The 13,959-nt window shown below is 41.7% G+C and overlaps 1 protein-coding gene across 1 annotated transcript; it reads right to left on the minus strand.

The window, feature by feature from the left end:
- Nucleotides 1-1,930: 1,930 nt before the first annotated feature.
- Nucleotides 1,931-13,353, minus strand: neff2 (neuronal intermediate filament family member 2). Its single transcript, XM_061987657.2, has 3 exons — nt 12,440-13,353; nt 12,153-12,277; nt 1,931-2,460 (listed from the first exon to the last, which is right to left on the minus strand). Exons 1-3 carry the CDS (start codon nt 13,274-13,276, stop codon nt 2,400-2,402), a joined length of 1,023 nt encoding a protein of 340 aa, XP_061843641.2. The 5' UTR covers nt 13,277-13,353; the 3' UTR covers nt 1,931-2,399.
- Between the last annotated feature and the right edge of the window lie 606 nt (nt 13,354-13,959).

A 13,959-nucleotide genomic window follows, 5' to 3' on the forward strand; every position in this document is an offset into this window, starting at 1 on the left:
AATTCAGCTATTTTAAATAAAAATAATTTAAAACTGGTGAAGTTAAATGGAAAATAACTTTATAGTATAATCACTGGGTACATATAACAATTTAATTTTTTTTTTCTTCTTTTTACATTTTTTTTTCTTTTCATGATGGCAGGTGAGGCCCTGCCTCACCTGCCTCTAGTGACTGCACGTCACTGATCTGTATCATGAATCAATTTAAGTGGACCCCGACTTAAACAAGTTGAAAAACTTATTGGGGTGTTACCATTTAGTGGTCAATTGTATGGAATATGTACTTCACTGTGCAACCTACTAATAAAAGTTTCTATCTATTTTTCTATCTATCTATCTATCTATCTATCTATCTATCTATCTATCTATCTATCTATCTATCCTGCCTCGAAAGAAAATAATGTTTGCCTTGTATTTGTTATTCACATGTGAATAATGCTGTATAATACTGTATTTATGTTATTCACATGGGAATAATGCTGTATAATAGACTGTATTTATGTTATTCACATGTGAATAATGCTGTATAATAGACTGTATTTATGTTATTCACATGGGAATAATGCTGTATAATAGACTGTATTTATGTTATTCACATGTGAATAATGCTGTATAATAGACTGTATTTATATTATTCACATGTGAATAATGCTGTATAATAGACTACATTTATATTATTCACATGTGAATAATGCTGTATAATAGACTGTATTTATGTTATTCACATGTGAATAATGCTGTATAATAGACTGTATTTATGTTATTCACATGTGAATAATGCTGTATAATAGACTGTATTTATATTATTCACATGTGAATAATGCTGTATAATAGACTACATTTATATTATTCACATGTGAATAATGCTGTATAATAGACTGTATTTATGTTATTCACATGTGAATAATGCTGTATAATAGACTGTATTTATGTTATTCACATGTGAATAATGCTGTATAATAGACTGTATTTATGTTATTCACATGTGAATAATGCTGTATAATAGACTGTATTTATATTATTCACATGTGAATAATGCTGTATAATAGACTGTATTTATATTATTCACACGTGAATAATGCTGTATAATAGACTATTTATGTTATTCACATGTGAATAATGCCGTATAATAGACTGTAGTTATATTATTCACATGTGAATAATGCTGTATAATAGACTGTATTTATATTATTCTCATGTAAAAAATACCTAAGTGTTTATTGTCTATTGTGAGCGAACTGTGGTGCTGAATTTCCCCCAGGGATCAATAAGGTGCTTTCTATTCTATTCTATTGGTGCCCTAAAATGTGACCCCTCCTTTTAAGGCAACACTTGCCTTGACCTTAAAAAGTTAAAAATTCGAGGCCTGGTGGTTAGCTTAACAGCAACTGTTAGCATGTTTGTTGCTGTAAGACACCCCCTTTTTGGTTGGACGAGTAATACTCTGATGCCAGTTACTTGCAATATAAAATGGATATTTAATTTTTTTGTTATAGTATAATTAAAGGTAATAGCTTGGCAGACTACGTACATCTTAATGTGTAGCAGTGATGTTACGGGGTGAGTCATGGAAAAATATAAAAAAAACAATAATGATAACCATTTTAATATTTGGCCATTGAACCGTGGTATGAATGTCTTTTTACATGATTCCAAAGCATTTCTTAAAACAGGGTTCGTACGGGTGCTTAAAAAGCTTGCCCTTATGTGGGCTTTGTACCGAGGATGTCGTTGTGGCTTGTGCAGCCCTTTGAGACACTTGTGATTTAGGGCTATATAAATAAACATTGATTGATTGAAAATGCTTGGATTTTGGGTGAAGTGCTTGTAAATGTGTATTTTCAAATTCATTAAAAAAATGCACAGTTGTAGGTCAGTTATTTGTTTATTGGGCTTGTTTCTAGTAGTTACAGTTACGTCAAGTGTAACACTGAGCTCCTTCTGAACACAAATTCCTTAAACAGAAACAATCTGACTGAAATAAACTCAGAAGCGCTACATAACAGACTTTGTCTTCCACTGCATTTACGTACCGCTCACTGGATGTAAATGCTGAGGAAGAATAATTACAAGTCTCAAATGTAATAAATACAAATGCTTAGGTTCATTGGCGCACTGACTGAGTTGTACTTACACATTTAAAGTCCAAGCATCTACAAACAAATGGTCAAGTGTTTGCACGAGCAGCTTTAATCAGCTGTTGCTTTGACTTTAACGCAAACTGCAACAATTCATGCAGTGCAGCCCTTCTATATTTAGTTTTTTTTAGTCACACTGTGTGGAGAAGAAGGGGGACTTGTGGTGGACCTCTTGTTCAGCACAAGGGCGCATCTGCCTTGACGTGGGGGACCTTTTGACGATGGATGCATGTTGAGAGAGTGGTTGATGGTTGGATTCTTTTAGTGTATTCCAGGGAGGTAGGGATACGACAGCCGGATCTCTTCTCCTTCCAGAAGTTGTCTGAGAAGAAAACCGATTTTAAACATTAGAAGTCAAATAATGTGGCGGCCATTGACATCCATCCATCCATCCATCCATCTTCAGGGAAGCCCAGACTTCCCTCTCCCCAGCCACTTCGTCCAGCTCTTCCTGTGGGACCCCCAGGCGTTCCCAGGCCAGCCGGGAGACATAGGCATCCCAACGTGTCTTGGGTCTTCCCCGCGGCCTCCTACCGGTCGGACGTGCCCTAAACACCTCCCTAGGGAGGCGTTCGGGTGGCATCCTGACCAGATGCCCGAACCACCTCATCTGGCTCCTCTCCATGTGGAGGAGCAGCGGCTTTACTTTGAGCTCCTCCCGGATGGCAGAGCTTCTCACCCTATCTCTAAGGGAAAGCCCCGTCACCCGGCGGAGGAAACTCATTTCGGCCGCCGTGATCTTGTCCTTTCGGTCATAACCCAAAGCTCATGACCATAGGTGAGGATGGGAACGTAGATCGACCAGTAAATTGAGAGCTTTGCCTTCCGGCTCAGCTCCTTCTTCACCACAACGGATCGATACAGCGTCCGCATTACTGAAGACGCCGCACCGATCTGCCTGTCGATCTCACGATCCACTCTTCCCTCACTCGTGAATAAGACTCCGAGGTACTTGAACTCTTCCACTTGGGGCAAGATCTCCTCCCCAACCCTGGAGATGGCACTCCACCCTTTTCCGGGCGAGAACCATGGACTCGGACTTGGAGGTGCTGATTCTCATCCCAGTCGCTTCACACTCAGCTGCGAACCGATCCAGTGAGAGCTGAAGATCCTGGCCAGATGAAGCCATCAGGACCACATCATCTGCAAAAAGCAGAGACCTAATCCTGCAGCTACCAAACCGGATCCCCTCAACGCCCTGACTGCGCCTAGAAATTCTGTCCATAAAAGTTCTGAACAGAATGGGTGACAAAGGGCAGCCTTGGCGGAGTCCAACCCTCACTGGAAACGTGTCCGACTTACTGCCGGCAATGCGGACCAAGCTCTGGCACTGATCATACAGGGAGCGGACTGCCACAATCAGACAGTCCGATACCCCATACTCTCTGAGCACTCCCCACAGGACTTCCCGAGGGACACGGTCGAATGCCTTCTCCAAGTCCACAAAGCACATGTAGACTGGTTGGGCAAACTCCCATGCACCCTCAAGGACCCTGCCGAGAGTATAGAGCTGGTCCACAGTTCCACGACCAGGACGAAAACCACACTGTTCCTCCTGAATCCGAGGTTCGACTATCCGGCGTAGCCTCCTCTCCAGTACACCTGAATAGACCTTACCGGGAAGGCTGAGGAGTGTGATCCCACGATAGTTAGAACACACTCTCCGGTTCCCCTTCTTAAAGAGAGGAACCACCACCCCGGTCTGCCAATCCAGTGGTACCGCCCCCGATGTCCATGCGATGCTGCAGAGTCTTGTCAACCAAGACAGCCCCACAGCATCCAGAGCCTTAAGGAACTCCGGGCGGATCTCATCTACCCCCGGGGCCTTGCCACTGAGGAGCTTTTTAACTACCTCAGCAACCTCAGCCCCAGAAATAGGAGAGCCCACCACAGACTCCCCATTTTACTATTGTATTTTTTATTATTCTTTATTATTGAGTTAACACTACTACACTGCTCACAGGCATTCAGGAAAGTCTTGTTTTCATGGTTCCTGAAGATTCATTATATGCTGTGATGTGTTTACCAGTTTATAGTCCTTCATTCATTTCTTTCTGGGGCATTTTGGCTCGACATTATTCACACAGGAATGTCTTGCTTTTTTTTTTTACATGCAGAAAGTTTTTGCGGTAGTTTAGTTGAGTTTATTAAGGATCCCCATCAGTCTACACCGCAGTGGAGACTATTCTTCCTAGGGTCCAGGCAAAAAAAACATCACACAATCACAAAACAAAAGGTTACAATGCTGTACAAAATGATGAAAATGTTGTAATACAAAAATAGCAACAACAAAGAACCAAAAAAAAAACCAATAACTTCGAGTTTACATGTGCCATTGGTACTCTCTAAAATACAATTTAAAATCGTTTTAGTATCTAGTCAAGGGAGTTTGTCCCTTGTTATGCTAAAAGTAGCCTTTGTTACCACTTGGGTTGTCCCCATACCAATATTTTGGTACTTTTCTAAATAAAGGGGACCACAAAAATTTCATTATTGGCTTTATTTTAACAAAAAATCTTACAGTACAATAAACATATGTTTCTTATTGCAATCGAAGAACAATTTTGTCTTTTAATAAAATAGTGAACAAACTAGACAACTTGTCTTTTAGTAGTAAGTAAACAAACAAAGTGTCAGAGTTTGTTGGTGACGAACCCCAAGATGCAGAGATGACGGCAGGCATTGAGCGAGAAAGCATGATTTAATACTATAGCAAAAAAACAAACAAAAGGCGCGCACAAGGCGGAGAACAAACTTGGCTATGAACTAAAATAGCACAGAGGCTAACTGTGGACAAGAAACAAAAACACTTACTGTGACACGAAGGAACTAGGACATGAGCAGAGTGAAACAAAAGTAGACAGAGCTACAACGACAAGTATTAAGACAGGTAGTAGTGACAATGACAGGTAGTGATGACAATAATCCAGCCCTGACTGGAGGAGAAGGCAGGTTTAAATAGCAGCTGGCTGATTGACACCAGGTGTGGCCAGGTGCCAATCAGCCACAGCTGAGGGGACACAGCACTCAGGGAGACAAGTAGGAAATAACCAAAATAAGAGCGCCGACAGGAAATAAAGAGAAACAGAGGAAAAACTCAAAACATAACTAAACTGTCAGTGACAAACCTGACACAAAGACTCATAATTAGTAACATATTGTGTCATTTATACACCTATTATTTGAGTGATTTAGAAGTAGCTAAAACACTGTGGATGGATGTTAGCCGCAAGCTAGCTAGCCATGTCTTAAAGCACCTCTTCCTGAGGGCGTTTCAGTGTTATAACTTCTCCTTTATCGTCAGTTTTTAGACCAAAATGCGTCCATTCTGCCTTTTCTGTCTACACACTGTGTCTGCTTGTAAGTACTTCGTGATTATGCGCTGCCGAACATGCTCCTCTGCTCCTAAAACCAGCAATGTCATGCCCGAGAACTGGTACTTTTCCGAGTACAGTACTGCTTTTGATTCATTAGTACAGCCATTGGCGTTGTTAGGCCTATTTTAGGGGGGCTCAAGCCCCCCTAAAATATTCTTAAGCCCCCCTAAATAATTTGGTGGGTTTTTTTTTTTTTTTTTTTTTACAAATACATGCCGACATAGTCATTATAAAGTGGCCCGAATATGAGTTTAAATAAATAATCATATAACCTGTTATTATTCATCGGTTTCCCCTCACTTCGTAGCGTAAGGTAGAGCAGTGTTTTTCAACCACTGTGCCGTGGCACACGAGTGTGCCGTGAAATACTGTCTGGTGTGCCGTGGTAGGTTACCTAATTTCACCTATTTGGGTTAAAAATATGTTTTGCAAAGCAGTAATTATAGTCTGCAAATGATGTGTTGTTGCTGAGTGTCGGTGCTGTCTAGAGCTCGGCAGAGTAACCGTGTAATACTCTTCCATATCAGTAGGTGGCAGCAGGTAGCTAAATGTTTTGTAGATGTCGGAAACAGCGGGAGGCAGCGTGCGGTAAAATTGTGTCTAATGCTTAAACCAAAAATAAACAAAAGTTGAGTGTTCCTAAGAAAAGGCATTGAAGCTTAGGGAAGGCTATGCAGAACGAAACTAAAACTGAACTGGCTATAAAGTAAACAAAAACAGAATGCTGGACGACAGCAAAAACTTACTGTGGAGCAAAGACGGCGTCCACAATGTACATCCGAACATGACATGACAATCAACAATGTCCCCACAAAGAAGAATAAAAACAACTGAAATATTCTTGATTGCTGAAAACAAAGTAGATGCGGGAAATATCGCTCAAAGGAAGACATGAAACTGCTACAGGAAAATACCAAAAAAAGAGAAAAAGCCACCAAAATAGGAGCGCAGGACAAGAACTAAAACACTACACACAGGAGCACAACCACAACACTCCAAATAAGTCACGGTGTGATGTGACAGGTGACAGTACACCTACTTTGAGACAAGAGCTATAGTGACACATGCTTGGTTATGCTTTAAAGTCATGTCCAACAATTGCGACGATGACTTTTTACTCTCAACTGAGTTAATGATTTCTGCTGGTGGTGTGCCTCCAGATTTTTTCAACGCAAAAAATGTGCTTTGGCTCAAAAAAGGTTGAAAAACACTGAGGTAGAGAGCCCCTTCAGTGCGTCGGTATCCAATCCATTCCACTTGTTCATATAAAAAATGCCCACATCACTCAAATTCCAGCCCGCATTTTCTCTGCGACCTTGCTTGCGGTCCTGCAGGTGTACGAAGCACATTATCTTCCTTTACAATGAGTGAAGCTGCACAAAACCTTGTGTGTGCAATTGTAAATCATTTAGTTTTTAAGTTTTGTGTTTCTAGTAGAATCTATATAAAGTAATATACATTAGCCTATTGTTAAAATAATGAAAAAAACATCATTAAATATATTTGTTTTAATGTATTGTTACATTAATAGCTGTTGTATTATTATAGGATGGCTTGTTAAACATTTCATAGGATTTTCAGAGGGAGGAAAAACCAAGACATTTAATATAAAATGTAAAATGAATATATACATAAAAAGAAAAAGAAAAAAAATGGTTAAAAGCCATCGTCCCGGGGAGCATTTCATTTCGTCCCATGCTTTTTTTTTTAAACAATAATAATAATAACAATGAATAATTTCTAAGTCTTTGTTTGCCGTTAGTGAAGTTTTGTGCTTGTGCGTAACGTTCGCTCGCATCCTGTGCATCTCCTGGGGGCTAAGCCCCCCCTGTCCTTAAAAGCTAGTGACGCCCCTGAGTACAGCGATACTACACTAGTACCGGTATACCGTACAACCGTAGTTACCACTAATAAAAACATAAGTTAGTGTGAATATACAGATGAACACAGTGCTTTTCATTCTTTAACTCATTTTTACACATCATAATTGAACTGTATGTACTGTGTAGCTTAGGGTAAGGCTTGTTGTTCCGACACCGTACAGTAGATGTCATCGTAACGCTGCTTTAACCAGAGTCGTGTATGGAAAACCTGGTTCTCCTCAATTATATCATTCTTTAACTCATTTTTACACATCATAATTGAACTGTATGTACGGTGTAGCTTAGGGTAAGGCTTGTTGTTCCAACACCGTACAGTAGATCATACTTGCCAACCCTCCCGGATTTCCCGGGAGACTCCCGAAATTCAGCGCCTCTCCCGAAAACCTCCCGGGACAAATTTTCTCCCGAAAATCTCCCGAAATTCCATGCGGACCTGAGTGACGTGTTGACAGCCTGTTGTACATGCACATGTGACCCACCCATAATGTGTCGATTTATTTATTTTATTTTGTGGTTTGAATTCGTTTTTGGAGCTGTCATTACACATTTATCAGTATTCACATTGGTCAGTAGGGGGCAGTAGGGCGTTTCTTCCCAATTGAATGCTATCACCTGCAGACCGGAAGTGTCTTGTCATTCTAATGAGCGCGACCAGTCTGTGAACAATTGAAACGTCCTGTGTGCTTTTTCCTCCTGTATAACAGGTTAGTTTTGGTGAATCAACTCACTGAATAATATCCATGTGATCTTTATAAGTTTAAGTACACATTCTGATGGTGGAGCCTAACTCTAAAGTGTTTGTGAGTTGTAGTTTGTATTTGTGAATGAATCCAGTGCACAGCTGCAGTAATCAATACAAAATGGCGACGTGAGTACGCAATGTTTATATAGGAACTTCTGATCCTAATTCAGACTCCCAAATTAGAGCTCCCGTTTTCTTATTGATTTTATAATGTATATTTGTATAATGTGTGTGTTCTGAAATAGTGACAGAGAATAGAACAAGGATGGACAATTCAACCCTTAACTCAACAATGAGTAGAGGAGTGTTATGTGTATATGTGTAAATAAATGAACACTGACATTCAAGTATTTCTTTTATTTATTTATATATATATATATATATATATATATATATATATATATATATATATGTGTATATATATATATATATATATATATATTCTAGCTATATATATATATATATATATATAGCTAGAATTCACTGAAAGTCAAGTATTTCTTATATACATATATATATATATATATATATGTATATATATATATATATATATATATGTATATATATATATATATATATATATATATATATGTATATATATATTAACCACGACCACGCCCCCCGCCCCCCACCCCCCACCTCCCGAAATCGGAGGTCTCAAGGTTGGCAAGTATGCAGTAGATGTCATCGTAACGCTAGAGTTTCAAGCAATCTCCTCAATTATAGGTCAATGGGCACTCACATGACTACAAGGCGCCATGTTGTGTACCAGTTTGAAGCCGCAGCTTAGCGACACTGCACTTCCTCATTATACATTTCTTTTAATTGAAGAGGTTTGCCTGTAAACATACCCTGTTGTGTGGCTTGGGGATGTGCCACTTGCAAAAAATGCGTGACGGAACCCAGAAAGGAGAAAAATGCGGGTAGGTGACGTACCAATGAATGACAACAGTATCTTGTGCGGGGTAAGCAAGCGTATACATACACATGGGAAACTTGGTGTATCGCACTCCCAGTAACTGTGAATTAATAGACTTTGCCTGACAAATCTCTGCTTCAAAATTGCACCTTTTCTGCATGTGTCACCAATAACCCGAACCAAAGTAATGAATATTGCAGTAAAAAGCAGCTTTAGGTAAATATTCCAGTTAATATGGTGATAATGAAATCAGGAAGCAGCCGCCACAGTGGACATACAGTAGTTCACACAAAAGTCATCATTTCTTTGGAATTGTTAGTCCAAAGCTAATGAGGATTTTGGCAATATTTATTTTTGGTCATTGTTTATTTTCTGACCTACATTTCGCTGGCGGGAGTGTTTCGGGGAGCCGCTGGTCACTAATGGCGGCAAAATTGCCCCCAAATTATATTATATGTACTACTTTAACCAAATCAAAGCATGTTTTATGGTAGGTTTATGACCTGGAGCAGAGGTGGGAAGAGTAGCCAGAAATTGTACTCAAGTAAGAGTACTGTTACTTTAGAGATGTATTACTCAAGTAAAAGTAAGGAGTAGTCACCCAAATATTTACTTGAGTAAAAGTAAAAAGTATGTTGTGAAAAAACTACTCAAGTACTGAGTAACTGATGAGTAACCTGTTCGTTTAATGATGACGGCAACAAATAATGCACAAAAACATAAAAATAGCAATGAACAAATTCAGTGACAGAAATATCTCTTAAGCAACTAAAACAATAATATATATATTAAAGATTCTGGTCTTCTCACTATCCTAATCCTCTTAGATCTCACTGCAGCCTTTGACACCATTTCACACACTGTCCTCCTCCATAAATTGCACAGTATTGGCATCACAAGCACACCCCTTCACTGGTTTAGATCATATCTCTCCGACCGCACTCAGTTAGTTCAACTCTGTTCATTCAAATCCCCCCCCCACCCCGTCTCCCGTTTCCTCTAGTGTCCCCCAGGGCTCTGTTCTTGGTCCCCTGCTTTTTATCATTTACTTTCTTCCCCTGGGCAATATTTTCCGTAAATTTAAAATGCATTTTCACTGTTAAGCGGATGACACCCAGCTCTACATCTCCACCAAACCAACTGCCTCTCTCTTTCCTTCCTCCCTTACAGACTGCCTCCGTGAACTCAAGCAGTGGTTCTCATCCAATTTCCTTCAACTCAATAGTAATAAAACCGAAATCTTACTTGTCGGTACAAAAAACATTCTTGCCAAAACCAACAGCTTGTCCATTACTCTCTGCAATTCCTCTGTCTCACCCTCCTCCCAAGTCAATAGTCTTGGTGTCATCCTCGACAGCACACTTTCCTTTCAAGCCCACATAAACAGCATTACCCGGTCTGCTTACTTTCATCTTCGGAACATTAATCGTCTTCGCCCATCCCTTACCCCTCATACTGCTGCCATACTAGTCCATAGCCTGGTCACCTCTCGCCTGGACTACTGCAACTCCCTCCTGTTTGGTCTCCCTCACAAGTCACTTCACAAACTCCAGCTTCTCCAGAACTCTGCAGCCCGGATAATCAGCAGAACCCCTTCAATCCAGCACATCACCCCTGTTCTGCAGCAACTCCACTGGCTACCCATCAAACATCGCATCCACTTTAAAATAATTCTCCTCACTTTCAAAGCCATCCATAACCTCTCTCCGTCATATCTCTCTGACCTGATCCATGTCGCCACGCCCTCACGTTCCCTAAGATCCTCTTTATCCACCCATCTCACTGTCCCTTTATTTAAACTTTCCACCATGGGTGCCGGAGCTTTCAGCCGCTCTCCCCCACATCTTTGGAACTCTTTACCACCAGACCTTCGTAACTTAGATTCAATATCCCTCTTCGAATCAAGACTCAAAACACACCTATTCCTGACTGCTTATTCATTGTAATCATCTTATCTTCTCTATCTTTGTTGTTGTTATTATTGTTGTTTTTATCCAATTTGATTTTATTGTTGGGATTTTGTACGGTGTCCTTGAGTGCCCAGAAAGGCGCCTTATAAATCAAATGTATTATTATTATTATTATTATTAAATAATACATAAACAAATTAAGGCAAATTGAGCCACAGTAACTTAACAGCACAATAGGCTCAGTAAGCAGAGATTACAAAGGAAAATAACAAGTTAGCCTTTATGCAAACCATAAACTGATAGGTGTGGGCTGCATCTGGGAACACACTGTGCACTTCTGATTGGTGTTCTATGCATGCGTGTGTGTGTGTGTGTCTTTGTCTGTCTCTATGAGGCTGCAGTGCGTTAATAAATGTCTCCACACGATGTACATTTGACAGTGATTCATAGCAGGGAAGCTAACATCAGCCTACGGTGACAGCCAAAATATCTACTAACGTTACTTAACGCCATGTGCTTCCTCAAATTTGACGTTGAGTTCATGTAAGCTTAAGCTCGTTGTTTGCAGCTGAAACTTTATGTGTAGTTAATCATGTGACCGCCTGGCTCTGTTTGATTGGTGAAACGGAGTCAAACGTCACCAGTGAGTGTATTTGATTGGTGAAACAGAGTCAAACGTCACCAGTGACTGTATTTGATTGGTGAAACGCAGGCATGCGATAGATCCTACTTTGAAGGTCTGTCTGACAAACCAAAACAAACAAAGCGTGCATTAACAGATGGATAAAAATCCGTAGCGAGTAGCGAGCTGAATGTAGATAAATGGAGCGGAGTAAAAGTAGCGTTTCTTCTCTATAAATATACTCAAGTAAAAGTAAAAGTATGTTGCATTAAAACTACTCTTAGAAGTACAATTTATCTCAAAAGTTACTCAAGTAGAAGTAACGGAGTAAATGTAGCGCGTTGCTACCCACCTCTGACCTGGAGTATATACTATATTTAGACTCGGTTTAATTCGTCTGAAAAACTAAAGTCAGAACGACCCAATTGCATGCTTCCAGGCACAGCCACGTGCATCCTAGGTGCCAAACTTAGCTTAGTTGTCCATACTTTCTCTACACACGTCCCTGGCTCTAACACAGCTCACAATTCCCAGTATGCCAGAACACTGTGAACGTCTCACCTGTATGCCCCTATTTCAATGTCCAAAGCCATCTTGACATTGAGAAGGTCTTGGTAGTCTTTCAGGTAGCGCCCCATCTCCTGCTTGGCTTCATGGATGTCTCTATCCAGTTCATTGATCCTCAGCTGGGAACGACAAAGGAAAAAGTCTGTTAGATGTTGGAGTGTAAATGTGTAATGCAATAATTTAGTTGTGTGTGTGCTGTGTAGTCATTTTTTTACACTACCGCCACCTACAGGACCGGAGGAGAACAAAATTAGCTTCCAACTTCACACGGCCTCATTCACCTGGTACTTGTCCACCTCCTTCACTTGGGTCTCCTCAAGCTCTTCCAGCTGTTTTTTAAGGGAGTCGATGACATTCCGGAGAGCCTCGATCTCGGAGGAGCGGGACTGGAGGCGTCTCTGGTACTCCAAGGTCTCCTCGCGGATGGCGTGTGCCGCTTCGTTGTTCTTGCTGGCCACCTCTGCCACGCTGGCGCACTTGCTCCTGTACCAGTCCTCTGCGGCCTGCATGTTCTTGCCGGCCAGCCGCTCGTACTGGGCCCGGATTTCCCGCAGCGCCACGGAGAGGTCGGGCCGGACCACCTTCACCTCCTCCACGCTGATGTTGACCACCTGCAGCTGGGCCTGCAGCTCCTTGTGCTCCTCAGCAAAGACTTTCCTTAGGAAGGCTATCTCGTCACACAAGGAGGCCACGGTGGCCTCGGCGTCACAGTTGGAGAGCCCAGCCCGGTCCGCCTCCTCCCTGACTTGCAGAAGCTCTTCCTCAGCAACCACACGCCGCTGAACCTCCTCCTCCAAGCGCACCTTCATTTGCTCGTGCACACCATGCAGGTAGTCCCTCTCCGTCTCCATCTGCACCTTGTCTTCGCTCTCAGACTCAATCATGGCCCTCAAAGTACGTGCCTCCCCTTCGTAAGTAGCCTGCAGGCGGGACGGCTGGTTCTGCCGCTTGCGCAACCCCTCTAGTTCCACCAGCAGCGCTCGGTTCTGCAGCTCCAGGTGCCTGACCTTCTCGATGTAGGTGGCGAAGCGGTCGTTAAGGTCCACCAACTGCTCTTTCTCCTGTGAGCGCAGACCCAGCAGCTGTGAGTTGACAGAGCTGGCCTGGCCCAGGTCCATCCTTTCGTGACCATCTGGAAAGGAAGAGGAGACCAGCTTCACGGCCCTCCTGTCTGATTGTGGAGCTGGATGTGAGGATGCATTAAAGTGGAGTCGGGAGCCTTTGAAGCTGTCCCAAGGTCGGCGGTAGAAGATGAAAGAGCTCATGATTACTTTTTTTTTTTTTGATTTTCTTAATGAAACTGAAATGGATGTTTAAGTTTCAGAAGATTAGTTTAAGTCCCCCTTGTTCTGCACACCATCGGTGTGTAGGAGTGAGCGTTTCTGCACTGCAGCAGCTCAGTGATGCTGCGGAAGCCTCACTTTTTATAGCGCAAAATAGACCCCCTCCTCTTCTGCCCCCTCCACACACAGCACATGAGTGATGTCAGCATTGAACGGGCCAATAGCAGACTGCTGCAGTGACTAGAGCTGAGCTCGGTCTTCAGACTCTCACTCTCAGCAATAGATGAGCTCGAGATCTTTGACAGTAGTCACACAGAAGGACAGTGATAGGTGTTTGCAATGACACCAATAAATTATATTTAGCTCATAGAGAGGAAGCTTCCTGCACTTTAGTCGTTCAATTGTTTTCGACTTAGATCATAGTGATCTCCATGCAGTGTTGTCAATTGGTCTACATGTTAATGCATGTCGTTCAAGTGCCATACTTGACCTTGGACCATTCAGGATTTGATCAAACT

Source organism: Nerophis lumbriciformis, linkage group LG26 (assembly GCF_033978685.3).
Source record: "Nerophis lumbriciformis linkage group LG26, RoL_Nlum_v2.1, whole genome shotgun sequence".
NCBI classification, from domain to species: domain Eukaryota; kingdom Metazoa; phylum Chordata; class Actinopteri; order Syngnathiformes; family Syngnathidae; genus Nerophis; species Nerophis lumbriciformis.